This window comes from Diabrotica undecimpunctata, chromosome 7, assembly GCF_040954645.1.
Source record: "Diabrotica undecimpunctata isolate CICGRU chromosome 7, icDiaUnde3, whole genome shotgun sequence".
NCBI lineage: Eukaryota > Metazoa > Arthropoda > Insecta > Coleoptera > Chrysomelidae > Diabrotica > Diabrotica undecimpunctata.
This window is the reverse complement of record NC_092809.1, coordinates 14,389,505-14,415,416: the sequence shown is the minus strand read 5'-3', so window position 1 is coordinate 14,415,416 and position 25,912 is coordinate 14,389,505. Positions and strand designations below refer to the sequence as shown.

The 25,912-nt window shown below is 34.0% G+C and overlaps 1 protein-coding gene across 2 annotated transcripts in view; it reads right to left on the bottom strand.

Moving 5' to 3' along the window:
- LOC140445006 (U6 snRNA-associated Sm-like protein LSm3) overlaps positions 1 to 25,912 on the bottom strand; it is a 96,350-nt gene that overhangs the window by 15,908 nt on the left and 54,530 nt on the right. The window contains exons 4-9 of one of the 2 annotated variants that reach the window (XM_072536781.1): positions 20,781 to 21,130; positions 19,551 to 19,907; positions 17,654 to 17,837; positions 16,877 to 17,149; positions 16,363 to 16,661; positions 5,075 to 14,515 (exon numbers count right to left, since the gene is read on the bottom strand). In XM_072536781.1, coding sequence (XP_072392882.1) covers positions 16,524 to 16,661; positions 16,877 to 17,149; positions 17,654 to 17,837; positions 19,551 to 19,907; positions 20,781 to 21,130 — 1,302 coding nt within the window. In that variant the 3' untranslated portion in view covers positions 5,075 to 14,515; positions 16,363 to 16,523. Of the gene's footprint in view, positions 1 to 5,074; positions 14,516 to 16,362; positions 16,662 to 16,876; positions 17,150 to 17,653; positions 17,838 to 19,550; positions 19,908 to 20,780; positions 21,131 to 25,912 lie in introns of those variants that run through there. The other variant, XM_072536782.1, reaches the window with a different exon arrangement.

Below are 25,912 nucleotides of genomic sequence, written 5' to 3'. Positions count from 1 at the left end.
ACGTATGCAAATTTTCAGCTTATTATCTTTCATTCCGAGGTTGCATTCTTATTTTACCGGACTAAATAAACAAAGTGATTTAATAAATTTTGTTTGGAACTTTATGAATTAATCTTTAAAATTAGATTTTGTGTTGCATGCGTTGAAGCCGAGTTACGATCGAAAAATACTTATTTTGCAACCTTTTTGCACTAATTTTACAATATCTCCAGTTATAATTATAAGGAACAGCTATACAAGTAACAAATTTCATCTAGCTCTTTTAGCTTACTAGCTAGAACCTTATAAACAATTAAATTATTTATAACAATCTTTGACCACTCATATCGAAATCCACTCTCGAAATTTGTAATCAACAGCCAAAGATATATAAAAAAAACTTGGGTGGACCCATCAGAATTGAAAAGGCCACGGTGGCTTACCTGGAACCTAGACTAAGTGACCTAAAAAGCTTACAATTTCGTTAAATTTTTTTCAGTTCATTTCATCGTACATGGTAAAATGTGTCTTACTATGTTGCAGTGGCGGATCCAAGGGGGGGATCATGACCCCCCTCAAACAAAATTAAATATCAATCAAATAATCCTTAAAAAAATAATTTAAAACCCATCAACCCTATAAGCTGAAAGTCAAGAGTTGAAATGATTAAAACTCATTTATTCTAGGGGTAAGTGTAGAATTATGCGGAAGCCTTTTTACATTGCTCTTTAAAAAAATCAACAATTCTGAATACAGTAATACCTCGACTAACGCTATCCTGACTTCCGCGAATTCAGAGTTACGCGATTTTCAAATTTTGTCAATTCGTCATTTGAGTTCCAGAGAATCGTTAGATTATCGATGAGATAGAATTACCGCCCACACATTATTGCTCATTCAATGTACATGACATGACTTTTCGTACGAAATCAGCACATTTTTATTTTGTATTAGGTATTTCTTATCTTCAGTTTTGTCTACGAATTGGTTGTTTGTAATTTGAATATGTATTATAATTGTTGAGACTGTGTGCTACATTTTATAATTTATCTATAATTAATATCAAAATGAATATTGTTGTTGCATTTGTATTTGTATGATACGTTAGTGAATACAAATAAAGGAACTGGGGGCTGCTGCCCAAGGTATTTGTGCAACTCGTTGGGTTGAAAGGCATGAAGGTCATCTTCAGTTCCAGGGCGAATCAATTATCAAAATATACAACGCTCTTGAAACAATTTCTATGTGGAAGGACAGTAAAATATCAGCTGGTGCATTTTCATGAATGCAACCTATTAGGAGCCCAGAATTTTTCATGTCAGTAGTTTGTCTTAGTGATGTTTTAGGTACAACTGTATCACTTAGTCGTCTTCTTCAGTCATCAAAATTAGATTTGAAGAAGGCTACTGAGGCCATAGAGGACACTAAATTCATTCTTCAAAATAAAAGATCGAATGCTTAATCTGTTTTTAGCAAACTTTACTATGACGTAAAGGAAATAGCTGAACAACTATACATCGAATCGAAGATGCCTCGTATAGTGTCTCATCAAACCTGTCGTCAGAACCAACCTGCTAACTCTTGTGAAGAATATCTCCGAATATCTATTTATTTACCCCTTCTAGATAATATCTTAACTGATTTAGAAGAACTTCTTTCGCCGAAAGTTATTTCTAAGTTTTATAAGAATCTATTTAATCTTCAAGTTGTTTTACCTAAAACTGATAACTCACCAGAAGATAAAGTTGCATTAAAAAAATTGTTGACACTTTCCAGTCAGTGCAGCAAGAGCAGAGTGTAGTTTTTCTACGCTTAAGCGTCTAAAGACTTGGCTTAGAAATAGAACTTCGAAGGAAAGGTTAACTGGTTTAGCACTCATCAATGTGCATCTTGAAATTTCTCTAGATGTTGATGCAATCATAGAGCGATTTGCTAAATCGGATAGGGGAAAATAATACATTTATATATAATAATAATAAAATTATATATTTACTTATCTTATTCTTATAGTATTTTTAATCACTGAACTTTTATTTACCACTCGTTGCTGTTTCTGACAATTCGTGAGAAAAATTTCAATACCAAGTAAAAAGATATTTTTCTCACTTGTAGCCTAATTATAGAAATAACTATTCTTAAATTATATGTTTTTTGTTGAATAAATTAATTTAAATAAAATGCTGTTTACACTTCTTCTTAAGGTTTGTTCTTCATTACGGAAGGGTGGCTATACCTACAGCAAATTGCTCTCTATCTTAAGCTCTTTTTAGAATGCGTGTCCATGCCTGACCAGTCTCTGACATTCTTCAGCCAGGAGAATTTTCTTCTTCCTGGACCTCTTTTTCCTTCTACTTTCCCTTCCATTATGAGTAGTAGAAAGTTATATTTTTCTCCTCTGTAAATATGTCCTAGATAACTCGTTTTTCTGTTGCTTATAATATTCTGGATCCGCCACTGCTATGTTCTGATGAGTGTATGCAAAAGTTATAGGTACATCCATAACCGTTTTAAATAGAAGGCGTTGCTTGCAGGAACTTTTAATAAGGGGACTTTCTGTTTATGATCAAAGTAAAGAACTTCAACAGATCTTTAGCCAACTGTTCTTTAAGATGAAGGTAATCATAAAAACTTTTTGCTTTTGCAAGGTGGAGATTTTTTTTTTATTTCTAATTTAAGAATTTCTTCGAAAAAGTGGTATTTTCCTCTTAACTGATCGTTATTCTTGTCACATACCTGACAGGTATCCATATTTTGGCTACCCAAAACAGTAACTAAATTTTGCAAAATAAATATTTATTTTACCTTTTAGATAGAACCTTCAAACATCTGTATAACATTTTTTTCAGCTTTTTTTTTCTTGACTGAGGTAATGGTTTTTTTGTTTATCTTGATCTCTTTTTATATCACTTTTTCTAATTTGAGGTCTATCGCTTTTGTAGTTCTTTGTTTTATTTTCTCTTTATGAGTGGTTTCTATTATTTTCATTGCCTGTGTTGATGTATTCCAGTCTTTAAAATTCTCTATACCATACCACTGCTGGTAATTATTAATTTATTATATTTTTTCTTGTGGTGCCTATTCGTTCCAGATGCTGGCAATCATCATGCAACATTACTAACTCTTGCATTATTTACTCTTATTCTGGCAACACTGGTTTTTGGGACATTGTTGGTTTTATCGCTTAATCTTTTTATTTCTATAGCTGCCCAATCAATCAAAATTCATTCATACATATAATTATGCACTAACAACTGAATGATGGGCCGCAACAATGTCGTAGGCGACAGAATTGAGATTATGCAAGAGATGAAAAAACATATTGACAAGTTATTTATGAAAATAAGCACTGAAAGAAATCAATTTCATTTAAGAACAAGATAAAGTTATAGATGTGGAAACAAATTATGCAGGTTTACACAGAGTAAGCAGAAAAAAATATTTAAAAAATATCCCAGCAACAATGTTGTATATACTGGATATATAACAGTGTTGCACCTGATTACTATGGGATGTTTTGGCTTATTTAGGTTTTGAAAAAAAGTATCTAATATTAATAATAACCTGTAATCAATTCAAAATGTTTACAGTTTAATGCTCCTTAAATTTAAACTTAAAAATAATGTTCCATCTTATTCTAATTTTTCATAAAACTCTCGGTATTCGGGTTTCAGGTACTGGCACATATCCAGTAGATTTTTGCGTTTTCTTCTTTTATTTTTATAGGCCCGGTATACACATTCGGCAACGCATCAATTTGGTAGTTGAATGCTCTGATGGCTTGTGCATACCATTTTTTATTCACAAGTGAGAATGTTTGCCAAGGTTGCATGACGTTGTGAGAAGTTCTAGCCATTATTTTCTTAGGATCATCGCTGTCGAGTTTGAACCAACGGGACTCAAAGATCTTACATTTGGGATTTTTCCATAAGTAGTTCTCACATTCTGCAAAGTCTTTTTGCTCCATGTAAAACACATTGAATGGCTTGCTGGGACGTGAGTTGGCAATCACTGCCACCCAGTCGAAGGGTACATTCACCATTGCTCTTTTTTTCTTTCTATAAGCGAGAAGTCACGGTCGCAAGGTAAGAAGCTGTGACCGCTAGTTAAGAACTTTTGTTCTACTTAAGTGAAATATCTATTCACAATCAGCAAATTTTTTTATTTCTCCTGAGTTCAATGGACGAAGGTTAAGTTTTATGTAACACAACACAGCTGAAGCGATATCTGTAGAAGCACGATTACCAATAGATTCATGCCACAATATCATAGTGGCATCGTGTGAACCTGCAACGTGAATAATATTGTAAGTGGCGTACTGACGTTGGTTTTATAGAGCACTGAAGAATCGTGAAGAAACGTTGTGGCTCTTCAAGTTCCATACAACTGGTAATGATACATCCAGCCTATGAAATGTTGTGAAAAGATCTCCAAACTGGCCTAGAATTTTAGCAGCCTCGCAAATAGATTTGCACTTACATAGTCGCTCCTAAAATATAAATATACTTATTTGAAGTTATCGAAAGATGCCGAATTTCAAATCATACACTCACTACGGACGAGCACAAATCATAACAAAGCTCACGACAATGATAAGACTACAAAAAAATTCCTTTCCAAACAAAATATACAACATTGTTGCACTCACCTCATGTGAACGGAATATTGCTGGTACATTCTCGTTTCTAGCAGATACATATGCTTCACCTGCATTTCTCTGGTGCTTACAAATGTTTCTCTTCCACTGGTTAATATTGATTTTTCCCTCTATTTATGTGCAAAAGGGTAGACAGCGACACGTTAACCTCCATTTTTACAGTGATAGTAGTTTGACAGTGACGTACATACAACGTTTTTGCACGGATACCAACATTGCGGTACGAAAAACTCAGGGAAGGCAAAATGTTTTTAGCCAAATTGAAAGATACTCGCATTGGTCTTTGGATATACAACAATATTGCATTAAAACCTCACTTTGACCCAATCTGTCGTTTACAACATTGTTGCGGCCCACCATTCAAGTATATATGTTCATGATATAACGCAGTATATTTATGGTTCTGGAGAACGGGAATGGGGTTTAGATAAAAACAAGCTATTTTAACTTATTAATTTAATTTACCCATTAAATATTTTTACAAACATTCTCGACGTGTATTTGACTGCAGGTAAAGTATTAAAAGAGTATTAGAATAGTACGAGTTATATATAACTATACATCTTATAATAAAAATAAACAAAGCTGGTACGAACTTTACAAAAATTTTCATTCATTACATTATGTACACATTTTATTTCTAAAAAGCTCTACAACTTACACACTCATATCACCAGTGGAAATATAGTAAACGCATAGACCTTTGGTTCTTAATAAAATATATTTATATTCTTTACAACCTTTAAAATTATTCAATTTACGTATAGTATAAAATTATTGATTAATTACATATTTGTACCAGAAGGTTGGATGTCTTTATTATTGTTTTCAGCTAATGTACAACACATATTCTCGCTATACTATAGGAGATACAGGGGAGTGAATTAACGAGACAATATATACTAAAATGGGAGAGCATAAGTTATGATAGGAGCACTTTTAACACCAAAATGATATCGAATACTAAACACCTAGTACCAAAAACCGTTGTTTCAAGTTCCTGCAGGCGTAGGAATGGAATATCAAAGAAAACCTTATAGGGGGGCGCTTCGACAAGAAATTTGTGAACTTTGGGAAAATGTAATTCGGAAAACCGACCACTCATAGAGATAAAGGCGAAGAGAATTACTGGAATAAAAATTTTCCTGTGATAATAACTGATTACTATTTATTTTATAAAAGAAAACGGTTTAGTTATAAGTACAAGATGGCAAATAACTAATTGTTATATGTAGTAGCTAAAAGACAAAAACTACGAAACTTCTTTGAAATTAAGACAGATATAGAAAATCGATGACGCTGTCATGCAGCCATAATTAGTATGTATTACAAAGACAGTACTCTTTGCGGTAAGCAAAATTGTGGATTTTGTCCCCTCAGAGGGATAAAGGAACAAGCAATGGTGAATAATATAGTCCCTGCTCAAATTATTACACTCACTCTGGAAATATCACTTTTTTTTTAATTTCAAGCGAGTTAAAAGTATCTTCACAGTGATACAGAGCAGCTTCATGAGTTGCATAACAAGAAGTGAATAATTATGCTACATAATCAAGTTAAAATGGTGGATTTTTGAATTGTCAATACTTGACAGATTGCAGAATGTGCTAAATTGTGCAATAACTCAACTTTTTCCAACTTAAGTTTTTTACTTAAATTGATGATCGGTGTTAAACTTTTGTTAAATTTGAAGTAGTGAAATTACTATAAGAAAATGCTTCAGAATGGTATTTACAGTAGTGTGTTGATATTGCTCTATATATAGTAATATTCCGTTTTAAATCTAGTTAATTTCTAATCATAAAACAAGATGATTTATCTCCGATGGAAATTTTTTCAGACGGGTAAATATAAAGATCTATCTGTTGACAAATCTCTTCTGTGACAAGACAAATAGCAAGAAAATGTGGTGTATCTCAATTGTCAGTTCGAAGATTTAGTCAAAAACAAAGAAAAATCCTGTTACGTCGCCGTCGGTTCGGATAGTAAAGCTTTCATGCACCTTCAGAGGGCAATAGATTTTAAAGGATTTCGATGTAAACCAGAGAAGAGTCCGCCATAGAGATATATGGAATAAATTGGAAGAAACAGGGTGTGCGTTACTGGTGGGTACGCCAAAATGTGTACAACATGGGGTTCAAATTTCGAAGGCATGCTAAAAAGCCAAAACTAAACACCAAAAATACCCAAGAAACGTTTAACTTAGGCCAATTTGCATAAAGACTGGACTATTGATGATTGGCAAAAAGTTAATACAAATCATTTTCTTTTCATACTTTATAATTTTTATTCGCATAGGCTACTTTAACAGATGACCCCCAGACGTATAACTATAAATGGCAGTGAGATAGAACAAATCCAGGAATATATCTACCTAGGCCAAATCCTGAGACTTGACAAAGACAACCAAAGTGCGGAAATTACTAGAAGAGCAAGACTAGCATGGGCAGGATTTGGAAAACTTAGTTGGATACTTAAGAACCGCAAAATACCCCAATACTTGAGGAGCAAAGTGTTCAACCAATGCATCCTTCCTATCATGACATATGGATGTCAAACCTGGACCCTAACCAAGGCAAACATGAATAAACTAGCCACAACAGAAAGAACAATGGAAAGAGCAATGTTAGGTATACGACTGTCAGATAAAAAGAGGAACGACTGGGTAAGATACAAAACAAAAGTCGAGGATATAGCAACAAAAATTGCCAAACTTAAATGGAGCTTCGCGGGCCACACTGCTAGTCAAAAAGACCAACGTTGGAATACTACAATACAACATTGGAGACCTTACGAAAGTAAACGACCAAGAGGAAAACCACAGATGAGATGGGTTGATGACATTAAAAGAATAGCCGGAACAAATTGGAAATATGTTGCTCAGGATAGAGACCGATGGAAGGAGTTGGAAGAGGCCTATGCCCAAACATGGACGACAGAAGGCTAAGAAGAAGAAGAGGCTACTTTAATGATGACGCAAAATTTAAAATTATGGATAAAATATGAGAAGAAATATATGTGTAATAAAAACAAAATTAAACATCCCACCTCGGTAATGATCTGGCCTGTAATGAGTGGCGGCAAAGGAATGGGATGTTTATATGTGGTAGAAGGAACCATGCGACAGGGCCAGTATAAATTCTTGTATACAAGATTGGTTCCACAAATTAATGAATGGTTTGGTAATGGTCGCAAGGTCTTTATATAGGATGGAGCACCTTACGACCTTGCCATACGGCCAAAAGCATTGGTTTTTTACATGGCAAGAAATTCCTCTAGTACCATGGCCTGGCAACTCACCAGACATGAACCCCATCGAAAATATTTAGGAGTACATGAAAGATAAATTGGCCGAGAAATAAACGACAAACAAGGTACAGTTGATATATAGAATCATTTTTCATTGACACCATAATGACCATTTAAAAGAAATAACAGCAAGCTATTTAGGAGAGTTGTTGTACTTCTACAAAATATTAGTATTGTAGTAAAATTATGTGATGATCTCAATTTTTTTTCTTTAATGAATACAAAAATAGCTTAATACTATCACATATGTAATCCTCTTATATATAGCAAACAGTTATCAATTATAATTGATTATGAAATAAAGAAAACCAGAATTTGTTTGTTAAGTGCTAATAATATGAGCAGGGACTGTATACAAGATTAATGATATAATAAATCAAATACATGATATAAACCTAAATGACGTGTTAAATACAATAAAGTCTGATAAAATAAGTAAAAATAGTTCGATACAAAAAAGAGGTCCAGTCTAACTACGAAGATTCAATTATCTTCAGTAATTTTGAGACAAAAGTTCGAGATGTACATGGGTTTCCCAGTTGGGAACATTTTCCATCATGTTAAAATCTGGAATGGGTTTAAAGACTAAAAATTATCCTTGGACTTCCATTTTAATTTTTAGCACATTTGCTCTTTTCAGCTCTAGCAAATTTTCCGAAAGTTATCGATTAGACATAATTTCAAAATAAAAAGCGGTGATATCGTTGAATCAGCTGAAGCCCTCCATTGAACCTCAAAGGTAATTAATAAATAAATTATTTTAAATTGATTACAACAAAATAAGCTAAATTTTTGGTAACAAGTCTAATACTATAAAATAAGGGTTTTACAAGATGTACTACATTTTCTATATTTCCACTGGAAGATTCCTTTGAAAAAAAAATAGGTAGCATAATACTGAAAGTTTGGCATTGCTCTTGGAATATTTGTTTAAACACTATCTGATTTTAGGAATTGTTTACTTTATTTATATCTACAATAAAATACGGAGGTCTGACTGTTTTATTAACATTTAGTAAACATCTATGCCCTAAATATTTTAAAATGGTATTTTGATTTTTTCGCGAAATGTACATCTTTCTTTTTCACAAAAAATATATTTTATTAAAATGTTATGCAAGCGATTTTAAATAAGTTAATAAATATTATATCTATATAAGGGATTAAAACAACATGTACGGAATAACCGAAAAACTTAATTTTAAATTGGTCCACTATGTATAAAAGATTATTTCAATTTATTCAAAAGTTGAGAAAACATTAGTATAAAAATAGCACATTAGAGAAGATCAAACGTTGCAGCTAATAAAATAATGGAACATAATTAAAAAATATTCAGTAAATAGTCTTACATAATCATTCTTACTTAAAACATTAGAAATACAAGTATCTATTTGAAAATCTACTTTATGAAACCGTAATTTTCTATCTGTGAAGAGTAGAACGTCACTGTGTACTAGAATAATTAGCCGTACCTGTAGCTTTTGGTCCATAAATTAAATTTAGACACCAAGTACCTCAATTATTGCGAAAGCATATGACTCAGTCCAGCACCATGTTAAGGCTGTTTTATCGGTGCAATAAAACCTAGGGACAGTGTTTTCTCTGTTATTTACTGACAAAATGTCTCGAAATTTGGACACGTTATTCGAAGTTATATTGCCTTTAAAATGATGGTTTTACTTTTTTTATTTTTTTGAAACTTCTGTTGAAAAATTGGATTATACTGTTTAACGTTCTATTATAACCAAACTTTTTACGCCCATCACTCGAAAGAGTTTTTTTCTGTAATCGTTGATTTTTATTTCACCTTTCTGTGTCCAGTAATAATCGAGAAAAGCGTGTTCCAACTTTGAAGAAAATTGCTAAAAAATACTAAAATCTAATAGTGAAATGTGTTACTCATCATTGGCGCTTAGTTTCATCGTTATTGCCTTCGTGATGTCAAATCTCATGAACGTACGGTCAGTTAGTTCGTGTTAAAACTAATTTGAATGGAGAATAATGTATTTGTTGTCATTAAACTACCCGTCGGCCGGCGGCACTGAGTAAAGATGGTCTGGCGTAAGCAGTGTAGAAAAATAAGTGATACGCCCATTTCAAATCGCAGTGTGCTTGAACTGCTAAGGAGCAATGTAGAGGTCAACTTAGAACATATTCCTCAGAGACCTAGTTTCAAATCAAACAGTTAGAAGAAAAACTGGCGTTATACTCAGTTAAAATAACTACAAAGTTGAAATCGAACTGGGCAGGCCATGTTTACTGATGGACCAAGAAAATTTTAGAATGGGGACCTAGACACGATGGAATTATTTACAGTAGCCCTATGTTCAGCATTGAACTCAAAACTGCTACTGGTTATGATGATGATGGCCACAATTATTGCAGCCATTTCACAAATGAATGAATAACTAAGCAATTCAACATGTATGATCTTTTAAAAGAAATTACATCACATGCATAGTATAAAAATATGGTTTCATGGTAATTACTGTTTTCTATTGGTTTCCAATGGGGATTACCATAGCTCAACATATCTCTGTTGTATTTTGAGCCAAAGGCGATGTGTTACTTTATAACTTTCTTCCCTTCTTAGTTTTAATCTATTTTGTACAAAATATATATATCAGTCTTAACATTTTTCGGTAATCCCCTTGACTTACAAATGCGAAAATTGATCAAATATAAAAAGGGATTTTGTTTTACTGTCATTTTGTACACAATGATGCTTTTATTAGACAAATTCGGTTTATATTTGATCCACCGCTATTTTTTAGATGACAATTTCCCCCTTTTCCCTTTTTATTACACTGCATATAGTATTACAAGTTAAATTATCAGTTGAAGGGGTTAGAAGCAAAAGGATACAAGTGCATATTTGCCATAAAATCAATTATGTGCAGATTTGGGTAGTTAAAATACCGAATTTCATAGTGGCATAAGGATCCAAATGAATTTAATACCTATAGTGCCATCAATTGGCTAGTGAAAATTACATAGATTTAAAAATGTAGAAACATTTACCGGCACACTTGTACCGTTTTAGCTCCAAACGTTTGGGGTAAACTCTTTGACGGTAAAAACATTATATTTGTAGGTTATGTACTTTTGTTTTAGTTTTATATTGCTAATACTGGTTCTCTAGTATGTTAAGCAGATGTTAAACATCTAATTGCCTATTCTGATTCCTGTGGAGGACAATAAAAACATAGCTAAGCTATTCATGTATCTTGTTTCAATGTACTAGTCTGGAGAATAGTCCACAAATTTTATGAAAGTGTGCATGCATACATGGAATGCGATAGATCTTTCGGACAAATTGAAAAAAGGAAGAGGAAATACCCTCATGTATTTGTACCTGATAATTGGATTGACATTAAAAAGACAAGCAAAAATTTCATTGTTACATGCATGAATAATGACGACTTTCTCTCATTACAATATCGTCGTGACTACATAAAGGATCCAAAGAAAGAAGAAGAAAACCAGATATTTAGATGGCGTAAAAATGTCCTGTTTATTTATACAAAGAATGACTTTTTGAAGTTTTCTTTTAGGATGTCCAGAAATGAAAGCTGGACTCAAATTTACACCGAAAGTTCTAAGCTAACAAGGAGAAGACTAATCTTTACATAGGAAAACCTCGATAAAAAAAAACTATACAACGACGCACTAAAAATTGTATACGAAAAGTATGAGAATTAAAGGACATTATTATATACCGCCTTGCCATCACCAGTTTTATATTGATTTGCCTCATGAAGATAAAAAAGGAAAGAAAGCAAGAAAAACAACTAATCCAACCCAGTTAGATATTACCGCCGACCCTGACCTAGATGTAAATATACTACCAACTCAGGCATTAGAAATCGAAGGTGATATAGACAACGCTGTTCCAGACCTGTTGGACTAAGATTATGATGATTAATTAATTAATGTTCATGTTATTATGTTTATTATCTAAGCTATAAATAAGTTTGCTATTTTAACTAATACAATATTGCGAAATACCAAGTTTTATAAATTTATTTGCAGGTAAAACGGTACAAGTGCACAAAAAAACAAACGGACAATTTTTGAAAAAGTGTCTTATGCTAACAAATTGTATGACAGTGCAACATATAAGTTGCTGAAGAAACGAAGAATGCAATACCTCTCTGGATTTTATAATAACACAAAAACTTTCATATTGAATAACTCTATTTCTATTTTTTGTCACTTGTACCCTTTTGCGTCTAACCCCTTCAGTTGTAATGTACGTTGAGGTATAATGAATGTCTCATCACAGTGAATTGTCGACATCTAATTGAAACTTATATTGTATAGTTTTAAAAAATCGATACATGGTGGACCATTTTAAAGATACATTATTAGCCACTAATTATCATACGGCGTGAAACTCTTTTTCAATAATTATTGCAGCATCTCTCTATAACTAACTTTCTGGCTCAAATAATCGACGCTTTTTATTTACATTATCTCAGAAGTGAGAAGTTAAATATATTTCTTATTCATTTCAAAAGATAAAAACACATAGCACAGCGGTTATTATAAAACTTCATTTTTTCCAGCAAAAAAATTATAAAACCCTTCAATATAATATATAGTTTTCCACGAACAAGAATTTGTTTATAAAATAACGAGTTAACTCTACTCATTCTAATAATAAAATTTTAGGTTGTCTATTAGAGTTGGTAGCAAAAATATGAACAAGAAAATATTATTTTGCAAAATTTTATTTTCAGGTTTTTAGGATAATCATATTTTCAATATACATAAAACTTTCTCATCTGAAAAAAAAAATAGCAGACTCTAGAACAGAGGTTCTCAAAGTGGTTGACGCGACAACCTGGAGTGCCTCAAGCATTTGCCAATGGTGACGTGGAACATTTAAGAAAAGTCGAACAACCGGCAGCTGTGCCACTGTCCAATCGAAACATGTTGACTGTTGTTTCAAGCACGCCTTTTAAAGCTCACCGAAGATATGAGTACGAGTCACTTCAATCTTTTGCTCCACACAGATGTCCGGTGGCTATCGAGGGGAACAATTTTAGGGAGACTATTTGAACTAAAAAATCCACTGATTATCACGTTTACAGAGGAGTCGTTTTTCATCCAAGAATTAAAAGATGTCAATTGGTTGCTAAAATTGTGATACCTTTCAGACATCTTCGAAATAAGAAATAAAACCACCACTTCGCTTCAAGGAGCACAATTAAATAAAATCAAAGCCTTGCGTAAAAAAGTTACATTTTTCAAAGCATGTGTTTAAAAGAGAAACCTCACAAATTTTTCTCGATTACAGCAATTTGTTATAACAAATGAAATCAATTCCTCAAGACTTTCAACTTCTTTGAAATTGTTATTGCTCTGCTTTGCAAGGAAGTATTGTAAACTATTTTTCTGACATTCACTCAGATGACTTATATAGCTGGATGATGGACCCGTTTTCGTGCGACCCTAAAAATAAACCTGTCGGAATGACAAATGAAGATTTTCAAAATCTACCTGAGATGAGCGAAGATAGCAGTTTAAAACTCAAATACCGTAAAGGAAGCCAACAAGAGTTATGGATGCAGTGAAAAAACTTGTGTGTTTCACATCGACTTATCTCTGTGAGTCTTTTTTCTCCGCATATGCTTACATTAAAAACAAATATAGAAGCAAACTTCAAGCATCAAGGGATCTGAGGGTCAAACTTACAAAGATTCCCATAATTATAAAGGATATAATGAAAACATCATCGAAACAGTTTCATTCATCACATGAAGTAAGGATATTTGAATACCAAATGTACTGTATTTTATTGATCTAAAATAAAGTTTATATTGAAATCAAATGAGCCTCAGAATTGTATTTTTTTTTTTCATTTTTTGTTGTTTCCCAAATCGCTTCAAGGGTTGGTGTGCCTCGAAATATTTTTAGACCTACAAGAGTGCCGCGACTAAAAAATTTGAGAACCACTGTTCTAGAATACACCGAACATTGTATTTTATTACGCGAAATATAGTGTTAGAAAAACAGTTAATCTTCAAATTCAAATCTTCAATCCTCAAAAAATATTCAAATTGAGTTTATATGACAATCTATTTTAAAGAAAGTTAAATGTATGCTCGTAAAAAGTACTTGGAGTATAAAAAAAATAATTTAGTTTTAATTCAGTATTTCAAATGAGAGCTCTCGTTTTTTTATAACATATCCTATGCTTGCTGTTCATCAGTTACTATTATTGGTAATATTTAAACGCCGCAGATAACGTAACAATAAACGTTTAGAACTAATTACTGAAATGTTCCAAAAGATTTTATTATATTTATCTTATCCCAGACTTATTTCACAAAAAAATAGGACGACTAAAAAAGTACTGTTAGTGCGTTACAAACAAAATCTAGCGCGTCTTTTCTGTCTTTCAGTAAAAATTTGCTACTTTAATTTACGTAGTGAATAAATAAACTATAAAAACATAACAAAGAAGCCTTACCATGAAATGACTCTGATTAGTTTGAAAATGACATTTCATTCTTTGACGATGTGATTTTTTTTCTTGCTTGGTCTTATCGGTTTTACTCGAACCTGATATTTATACAAAAAATTCACTTATTTATGGTTGAAAATTCGTATAACATGATAATAATTGAGTGTATCTCAATACATAGTTCTGAATAAACATCACATTTTCAATTCTATGTTAAAACACAAAGTTGGACAATCGAGATTTTTTTGTTCTTATGGTATGATGGAAGATATTATTTATTGGCTTAAAAAAGGAAATTATGGAACTTTTATTACTTTTCAGGGAATGTTTCCAAAAATACAAAAAGTTACAGAGAATACAATACAATATTACTTTTTAATAATGTTTTTGTTTTAGCACTCTTCAATATGGCAATACGAGAGCGGTCCGATAAGTACTCAGCCTCACCGCCCGCGGTGGTAAGAGATGGTTACTAGCGTGTAGCACATTCTTGTAGACGGCTACTGTCAATTTCAACCGAATCGGACTTGTAGTTGTGTTTTGACCGCCTGTGGAAACGGGGGTCATTGGTGGACTCCAGTCAAGGTCCGCGAGATAGCTGAGACAGTATGCATTTCAAAAGACCACTTGGATCATATCCTGCATAAAATATTGGGCATGAGAAAGCTGTCGGCGCGATGGGTGACGCGTTTGCCCACTCAGCGCAACCGTGAGACCACTTCGGAGCAGTGTTTGACACTGGTATGCACCAGAGACCAACGAACAGTAAAAATAGGGGACTTCACCCGGTAAACGTGCTCCGAAGAAGGCGAAGATTATAATATCGGCTGTAAAGATGATGGCCACCATTGTTTTCTGAGATTTACAAGGTGTGATCTACATCGACTATTTGGAGAAGGACAAAACGGCCACAGTGCACTACTATGCCGAATTATTGGGCCGACTGTCATATGATAAGTCATCTTCCACCATAAAAATGCGAAGGCTCGTACTTCCGCCGAGGCTACGGCCAAATTAGTAGAATTGAGCTACGAATTTCTGCCCTATCTACCGTATTCTCCAGATTTTGCACCGTACGACTTATTTTTGTTTTTAAACTTGAAAAAATCCCTCGCCGGGTAGAAATTGAGTCCAATGAGGAAGTCATCGCCGCCACAGAGGCATACTTTACAGACTTCCAGAAAACGTATTTTTTAGACGGGTTAAAGAGAAGTTGGAGCATTGCTGGGTTCAGTATCGAGCTAAAAGAGACAAGTTGACAAATAAATGATCACTTATTGAAAATTTTCAATCATAAGTACTACAATTAGTCGTCCGAAGTCATTTTAATTCGTAAAATATCCTCTACAAATAAAAACAGGCGTAAAATAACCAGCCCAATACGGAAATTCCCCACGAAATACATAATAACATGCCAACAGTAACCAGGATTTTAGGCTGCGGTTGCGCAGATGTGATCAAAAGCGATACATTAATAGTTCTAACTTTCTTTTGCACCCGTTTTCGTACCGCTTTGATGTCTGCAACTTCAGCAAGAAATATTTCCATGAGATTGCCTATAAATCCGAAAAAGCAGGTATCATCAGAATACCACAATTATGTGAGGGTTGATTCACTAACGTGAAAGCTCTGGACATAATCTTCTGGAAGACAGATATTAGGAAAGCCAACCAAACAATAATTTAATAAAATAAATAACGGGAATAGTATCATCGACGAAATATATAAAGATACTGCTTGGACTGAGAAGTGCCTTATTGAACAGGGATAGTTTTATATTTTATGCTTTAAAAAAATCTCGATATCCACGATATCCTTTGAACATTTTGTTCTATTACAGTTATATTTTTGGCGTAGAATGCAAATTAAACATTTTTTAATAAAAAAACAATTTGAAGTTAGTAAAACCTACAAGACACATGTTTAAATGACATAAAAACATTACCAGTTCTTTCTCTCTCTGCCCATTCATCAAAAATCTCACCATCTTCCTTTCTACATACGTATTCGTTGTCTTCGAGACCAATCAGCCAATCCAATCGAAGTCCAAGTGATCCATATCGACAATCAATACACCTGGCTAGCAGTGCTAGCCTTGCGTCTGTGTCACGCTGACGTCTCATTCTCGCCCCATCCCTCGCTATCGCATTCCGAGTCGCTACCAGATTCAGAATCACTGAATTCCACCGCTACCCGCCTGGCTAAGATGCTGGCGACGTCGTGTAAGCCGTTGCCCCTTTCGACCTGTCAACAGAAACCGGATTAGGTACTATTTTCCAAAAAAAAAAAATCCTTTTCAACCATACAATGATAAATAAATATATAAAATTTACACATGTACGAAAATAGAGGACAACATACTTTACGGACACAGTATATATGCGACTATGTACAGACTATTCCAAAACAAAATGACGTATCAAAGTTTGATACTAGTTAATAAAACAATCAAAACTTACTTCTTTTTGTTCGATCTTTTCTACTTTCCTCAATTTAATTCCATCTCTAATGGCTTTCAGAAGATCGTTTCTAGGGTCGACCATCGGTGGCTTATTCATCGGTCGATCTTTGACAGGTGTCAATTTTGGTGGCGCGGAATTCAGAATTTTGGCTAAATCTCCATTTAACATCGGTGGAGTGGATGTCGGGCCGTTAACTACCATCGGCATCGGCATTGGTGGTGGAGGAGGCGGAGGCGGTGCAACGGGCGTTTGTTGTTTTGGTGGAGAAGCCTAAAATTAAGTATTTCATAAATAATAATATAAAAGTAAGTTATATATTAATTTTGATTCGGATTTTTATAATACAAGGGCCGTTAGTTCAAACGGTAGAATGTTTGACTATCACACATAAAGATGGGGTTCGATTTAAAGGCCTCGGCCGACTCAGCCTGAAAAAAAGGAGTACATTTGGTAAAACCAAGGGCGATAATAGGCTGGCGAAGTGTACCACTCTACCCTTTGCCTTCCTTGTATACTGCATCTCCAAGAAATAGCAGACTACCCTATTATACTCCCAAACTCCACTAGCAGTATAAAGGGAGACTATTATTATTTATTATTTTCATAATACAATGCAGAATTTGATGCTTCTTTGATTTTCCTCTTTTTACTGTCCGTTTTTTTCATGACTGTTGATGCATCTTTCCATTTGACTTAAATTTGGAACTTAAAGAAGAGTCAGCATCTCAGGTTCAAATTAAAATATGTAGTTAAAAGTTAAAAATAAAAACTCACCTGTTTAACAGGAGCTGGCGGTGGTGGAGGTAAATCTTGAGCAGGTTCTGGTGTAGCTTGGTGTGAATGTGGACTATTTGACCGTGACTGACTGGACTGCCTGACGATGTGTGCTGGAATGCCGTTTGGTGGGGGTGGAGACATAGTCGCTTCAGGAGGTGGTGGCGGTGGAGGTAAATTATCCCTAAAAAATGTCGGTTCATTTTAGAAATTGATTCTCAAATACTAACAGAAAACTACATATATTTCATCTTCGAAAAGTTTTTTTCGAAGGGGAGAATTATTTACTGTCTGTTTATAATCTGGTTTTTCCTTGCTCCACTTACAGAGATTTTAAGTGGGTATTATTTTACTCATAGTTTACCTGACAAAAAGTTTGCTTTGATTTACTAAACACAACTAAGTATAACTAGTGCCCTCTATTAGCTATGCTAAATAAGAGTCTAAATTAGCTATCCTCATTCTCAAAAACGTGAAATTTTCAAATAGAAATTGTGAAAACATACAAAGTTATTGCGAAAATTAAAATCCATATTTCAACTTTAAACACCCGGTATCTCGGAAACTAGCAATAGTTGTATAAGACATGTTGGACATTATATTTTGAGGTCTAGATGCGCGTAAACCACCTGACTAAGCAAGAAAAAATGCGCATCTGGATGAGTAAACCTCTGAATGGGCGACATCTCAATGAGATCAGCCAAGAATATGCCGACAATACAGCGTCAAACTATTGGTTGACATCAGGAAAGATGTTTCCCGAGACTGAGGGTTTCCTACTTGTCATTCAGGATCAGGTTATTCCAACTAAAAATGACCTGAAATATATGATTAAAGATCCTCAAATCCAAAATGGCAAATGCCGATATGGAGATGCCAAGCCCAAGAAACCATCCAACATCTTACCGGTGGTTACCAGGCGTTTGTCGGTACTGATTATAAAGAACACCATGACTCAGTAGAAAATATTATCTACCAAGAACTCTGTAACAAACTGGGACTTCTCCAAACCGACCATTTTCCTTATTATCAATATATCCCTGACAGAATATTTGAAAATGATAACTACAAGCTATACTGGGACAGCACTGTGCTCACAGACCAACCAGTAACATATAATAGACCAGATCTCGTACTAGCTAGGTAAACAACACTTATTGATGTGGCGATACCTAAAAAAGATAATTTGCGCGTCAAATACAACGAAAAGATCACCAAGTACAGAGATCTAGAAATACATATCAGGAGACAATGGAGAATGGAAAGTACTTAGATAGTACCTATTATTCTATCTACTACTGCTCTGTTATTCCCAAAAACTTACTAGGGAACATAAAACAGCAGGGTCTAAATGAACATCTTTATAAGGCCATGCGTTAAGCTGTACTACTCGCGACGTCAAGATGTGTACGAAAATTTTTGGGAGATTCAATCCATTTGATACCGTAGGTATCTGGGATGAGTGAATTTTCCCCTTAGAGGGAGTGTGAGCCGTATGGCTAAATCTGGATAATAATAATACTTAATAGTGTTAAACTCATAACAAAAGTCAAAGCCAAGGCTGTCAGTTGTTTAATACTTTTGTATCTTTCCTGTATATATAAAATATTGGCCTCTTAAGAAAACGTAAAAAGAATATACGTCTGTTGCCAGGAGGTAATAGAATGAATTAGCAGCTCACAAAACAAATACTGAAATCAATAAATCTTCATAAAAGACTACGGCTATTTCGGTTAAGTCTAATGAAAAATAGTAAGTTCATGATACACAAGAAGTCAAGACAGATTTTCATGAGAATTCAATCTACGATCAAAAAAATTGAGAGATTCAGATACATTACACCAATCATCTCAGAGTGATACTGTAGGATTTTTTTAATGTAGATTATGAAACTTACCTTCCTGTCGACATACTCCTCCCTCTCGTCGGTGTACTAGCGGAAGGTGTGCTATTATTGCTAGGAGGCGCAGGTGGTGGTTGAGAGGGTCGTATTTTCCCACCTCTCGTAGGCGTTCCACCTGCATACAAAGATTCCGAGCTCAATGGACCTTGCCCATAGAGGCCGTGTTGGTAAGGATTTTCTTCGTAAGGAGGATAAGCTGGTGACATGATACCGTCTGGAACTTCTTGTTGGTAGGAGCGACGAATTTCGATAGAATTAGGTCTAGGTGGCCGCTGTTGCATTTGTTGTTGGGGAACCATCATTTCTTCAGGCGGCATCTGCTGTTGAGGTTGTTGCAGTTGTTGAGGTGTCCTACAAGTGTAATCATTTCTTAGTGTTAAGTTTCGATTTCGAATAATTTTGTCATTGTTCATTTTATTTTAAATTCTTTAGGTAAACATGCCTGCTTCATTTAAAAGGCTTGTAAAAATGAGTGGTTCAATTTATATAATACTTCTACTTAATTTTGAAAAATTAATTGTTTGTATAATTATTTTTAATGTCTAATATGTTAATTGGGAATGGCGACTTCATTAGACTTTTATATTGTTGTAAGTTATGTTTGTTAATGTATATAGTTATAAATTTTGATGAAGTTTAAAATTTTATTGAAAATGATAATGACGAGGAATTTTTAGTAAATAAAACTATTATTTGACAACGATGCCTTGTCAGTGTGACATAATTTTGGGCGTTTTTAAATGAGTCTTATGATAACGTGTATGTCACGTCATGTTGACTACAATATTTTTTGTAATAAAATCTTTACGATACAGGTTACTGGGACCATACCTACGAGCATTACGGACCTAATTCTGCCAAAAAAATTTAATAGCTACATCCTTCGTCATTTAGATTCGCCATTTAATAATAATTTCAGTATTTTGCTCTTGTACATATCGTCTGTCAATATTTCAGTTTATTTATTTTCATTCTATTTATCTTTTTTACTGATGTAATTCTGCTATCAAGCATCTAGCTCCAATTTGCTATTTTATCTAGTGGAAAAATTCTAATATATTTATAAATTCGAATTGTTTCTAAATTTCCTTTGTCCGATTCTTCTCGATCGACGATGACAAAATAAAATGTTGAAGTGGAGTAAAATATAGTTTTGTGCATAATTTTAAACGATTCAGTTAATTGTATTAAAATGTAAATCTACTAAAACCATAAATCACTTACCTATATATGGTATTTTGCGGCATAATATACTCTCCGTGATCTCTAGCTATCTGCTTCTGCCTCTCTCTAGTATTATGCGGCTGCCTGACTCTCCTCTTATGCCTATTTCCTTGTCCGCCATCCTGGGTACGGGGTCTGTGAGGCTTCTTCCCCCTGTCGTGCATCACCCTTTCTGTATCGTTTAACATCTCTTGTCTCCACAATTCGAAGAAGTAATTAGGATCCGTGTAGAATTTGAGGCCGTCTTTGCCATCGTCTCGGTAACAATTTAATTTGTCTAGTGGTGGAGGCTTGTCGCATACGTTGTACGTTTCTAACATGGCTGTAGGCATCGTATCTCGAGAAAATATCTGCAAATAAAAATCCGGATTTAAAATTTAAAAAAAATAGCAATACCTAAATATTGCCAACAAAAATCTGGTTAATAAGTTTGTGTTTTTATATTGGCTTTTCGGCCAGTCAATCAGCAGAACTTTATTCAATTTTTTTCTAATTAATCCGTATTCACACCAATCGGTATAGTTAATACATATACAAAATATGGAGCACTAGACATGCAGGTAATGAGTACTATGTTTCAGCATAAAAGATAGATATTTTACATGGATATCACCAGCGAAAAATGATGGAAATCATATACACTCCGCGTCATAGAAAACGGGCCACCCAAAATATTTAAAATATTTTCGAAATTATTAGTTATTGCTACAAAATTAAGCATTTATTTTTTTGTATATTGAATCAATAACTCGTTTAATATAGAATTTCATCATTATCGTAAAACATCAATCGAAAATAAAAAATTTGAGAAAAATAGGAAATTTATTGAAAAAATCAACTTACAGTTTTTAAAAATACAGTATATTTAAAAAAAAAGCTGGTATCCATTTTCAGTAATGAGTATTGCCACCTCGATTCTGGATGACACTCCTCATTCGATTTGGCATGGAATTTATAACGTTTTGGATACCTCTTTGGGGAAAAGTGGCCCATTCATCAATGAGTGCCATCTGAAGCTCTACAGGTGTTGTTGGAGCAGGTATGCGACGCCTAACGCAACTTTTTAGCAGGCTCCATATATGCTCAATAGGATTGAAATCGGGGCTTTGAGCAGGCCAGTCTATTTTTTGAATACCAACCTTGCCGTGTATGGTCTCGCATTATTCTGCATTAGCAGGAATTCGTTGCCAGTAAATCCAGCATAGGGCATCACGTGATGTTGTAAGATTTCCGTTATGTACCTTACTGCTGTTAACGCACCTCTGTCGATCACGACGAGATCCGTATGCGCATCAAAAGAAATCCCTGCTCAAAACATTACTGAACTACCACCAAAAGCAACCCGTGGTGCCAAGTGCAACCAGCGAAACGTTCTCCATCCCGTCTGTACACTTTACTGCGTCCATCTTTACCATAAATAGACATTCTACACTCATCCGTAAACAATACTTTTTTCCAATCGTCTGCTGTCCAATTGATGTGCTCACAGGAAAAATCGAGTCTTCGTCTTTTATGAGCTGGGAAAAGTAAGGGCCCTGTTGGTGGACTGCAAGCTGTCAAACCTTGCTTCCTTATCTTCGCCGAATAGTAGAAAGGCTAATTGCTGGTCCTTAAGCTTGCTGTAAATGGCCTTGAAATCTTCTAGCGGTTTGGGTCTGATTCCGTAATGCAGCAAGAATGACGACGCGATCTTCCCTAGCGGTTGTTTTCCTTTTTGGACCTGTACCAGGTCGTCGTTGGTGAGATCCTGTCACAATAAATCGTTGCTGGGTCCTTTGTGCAGTCGAACGACTAACATTCAATTGTCTTGCAACTTGTCTTTGACTTAATCCACTTCCTAGTAACGTTACAATTTCAACCGATTTTTGAAAATTCTCCATCGTTATTAACTCAAGACTATTTCACACTAAGAGGGCTACTGTAATACTGAGATGAGATTAAAACTCATTAGAACCCTTTACAATATCATACATTTCTCAAAACAATCGCTTCCTCGAAAACTGATCAAGTTTTAAACAACTTTTTTTCAAAATTGTTTTGTTTTATAGGTTCTATGAATATCCTTAATCCAGTTACATGGTCGGTTTGCTTTCGCAACAACCCATTTAACTTAAATAACCCAAGACACATTAAAAATAAAATAATATTAATTCAATATACAAAAAAATAAATGCTTAATTTTGTAGCAATAAATAATAATTTCGAAAATATTTTAAATACTTGGGGTGGCCCGTTTTCTATGACGCGGAGTGTAGATCATAATATGTTAGTAAGAAATAAAACAGAATTTCAATTAACGGCGTCAAAATACTACGTTTTAAAGTGATCGAAAGATTTGAACAATGCAATTGACATATTACTGCATATGTGTCTTATACGACATTATATTAAAAACGAAGAGAACACGATTTTAAAATAGCTGTGTTATTATAACGAACAATTTAGGTATATTTAACTGGATGATTTTGAAAAACCATATTATCTACTTAACACACAACTGTTTCTAATTACTTAATAATAGTTAATTAGTGTACTTTTAGTTTACTTTTGCGTTGTGAGGTGAAATTTAGCATTCACTCTCTTCTTCTTTGACTTGAGATCAAATATAATTATATACAAGCTGAGTTTTCTATTCATTATTTATGTATTCTTTGGTTTGTTGAATTACTCACAACATTAATATATATATATATATATATATATATATATATATATATATATATATATATATATATATATATTATAGAATGGATTAAAAGTCTGAAAACGCCTAATTATCTCTTAAATGGATGGTCCAAATTGTACAAGAACTAAGATACGCCTATTCTGTAGTATAGAGATTTTAAATGTGATGCTTGCAATGTTGCCAGGTTTAAGGTTTTTCTGATATCATTAGTCACTTTGGTTTTCTATATAAAATACTCTGTAGATTGTATTATTATTGGAATCCCTACTTCAATACGAGTTCAACAATATCCAACACTTGGTATTTTGTCTGGTCGTGAAGGTTTTAAATAAATAAAACTTCTTAGTGTCCAAAAAGTTTTGAAGTAATTCAGTAAATTTAGAGTTCTGTGATTTTGATAATAATTTTTAAAACTAAAAATAGCTTGACGTTTATTGAAAAGCTTTGTAAAATAAATTGTATTAATAACTAATATATGTAAGGTTCTTGAACTCCTAAGTGGAGCATAGAGCTTCAGTGAAAACGCGCCATCGGGTTCTATTTTGCGCTAAGGCCTTCACCTCATTCCAAGACTTTCCTTGGCCTCTTATCTCGTCCATGATGGATCTTCTCCAAGTTTGTACTGGGCGACCTCTTTTTCTTTTCCCTTGGAGATTCCACTCTAGGGCAGTCTTTGCGATACTGGAACTATTTTTTCGGAGTGTGTGACCGATCCAACCCCACTTTCTGGACTTAATTTCATTTTGTACCCTCTTTTGTTCGGTCAGGTGTAGCAGATCTTCGTTTCTGATGGTGTTAGGCCAGAATATACGAACAATTCTTCGTAGACATTTGTTAACAAAGACCTGCAGTTTGTCTGTGAGGGTGTTTGTCACTTTCCAGGTTTCACATCCGTAGAGTAGGACAGACATGACATTTGATCGGAATATTCGGATCTTTGTCCTTGTAGTATACTCAGCAGATCTCCAAACAGGGTTGAGCGTGCTGAAAGCTTGTTGGGCTTTTCGTATCCTTATACGAATATCGTCTTCTGTACCTCCGTTTTCTGTTATGACACTTCCAAGATACGTAATCCACATTTTCAATCTGCATATTGTCGATAGTAAATAGCGTGTTGTTCCTTGCATTTATTCTCATGGACTTGGTTTTACTAATATTGATTTTCAAACCTATTTTATTGGCTTCAGTGGAAAGTGTTTCCAATTGGTAAGCCAGATCTTGGAACCTTTGACCTAATAGACAGATATCGTCCGCGTATTCTAGATCGCTTAGGCGTGTGGTTAACGTCCATTGTATCCCTCTTGTGTCGGAGTCTAATTAATAACTAAAGCTGATAGTTATTTTATGTGTTAAAATAAAAAAAGTTTTTTAAAAAAAAGAGCGAATTATAAAGTACCTAACTTGTTCAATAATACTCTCCCAAACCATTTTTCTATCCATAAGACAACGATACAAAAAATTGTAAAGCGGTTTGAGGAAACTGAAAGAATAAAATATGGCCTTCGAACATAGATAGATCATGAACTGTTATACATTACAATAAAACTTTAGAGATATTGTTCTGAAGCTATTTTCTTGTGACATTTTAAAGTAATTATTATTTAAAAGGAATAAGCAACAATTAAAGGTTAAAGTAAATTTATTGACGTCTCAATTTCCACTTCGGAAATCGTTCTCAAAATACAAACATTAGTTTTGAGAAATGTTTGTATTTTGAGAACGATTTCCGAAGTATAAATTTTTGCTCTTATGTTAAATCTGTGGACCAGTCTTTGCAGACTATCTTCATCTTGGGCCATCAATATTGCGTCGTTTGATTTTTTTGTTTCCCATTCTGTATCCCCTTCCTTTGTTCACGCTTTTGCTGATTTCATCCATGATTAAATTGAAGAGCATGGTGCTCAATGAATCCCCTTGTCTTATTTCGCTGAATATTTCTATAGGTTCTGTAAGTTGTCAATCTATTCTGACTTCCATTTTGTTGTTTTGGTAGATGTTTCCGATAGTTTTTATAATATTTAAGGAAACTCCTCTATTATACAGAAGATGGATTACATCATTGAGTCTTACTCTGTCAAACTCTTTCTTTAGGTCAATCAGACACAGAATGTTAGTCTATTATACTCTAGTGATTGTTTGCTTTATAACGAATATTGCATCTGTACACGATCTTCCACTATGAAAACGTAAGTTTTAGCGTAGTATTTAACAATAGTAGAATTAGTTCGCTCGTTCTCCATTCTTCCGGTATTTTATTGTGTTTTATAATTTTATTAATTAATGTTGTTAATTGTTCTGTCGTTGCTGCTCCACAATATTTCAATAACTCGTTTGGTATCCCGTCTTTACCTGCTGCTTTTCTGTTATCGACGTCGAAGTCATTGACGAAATTAATATTTTGGAAGTTAATAGTTTGTTTATCATGATAAACCTCTGACAGTGCCTT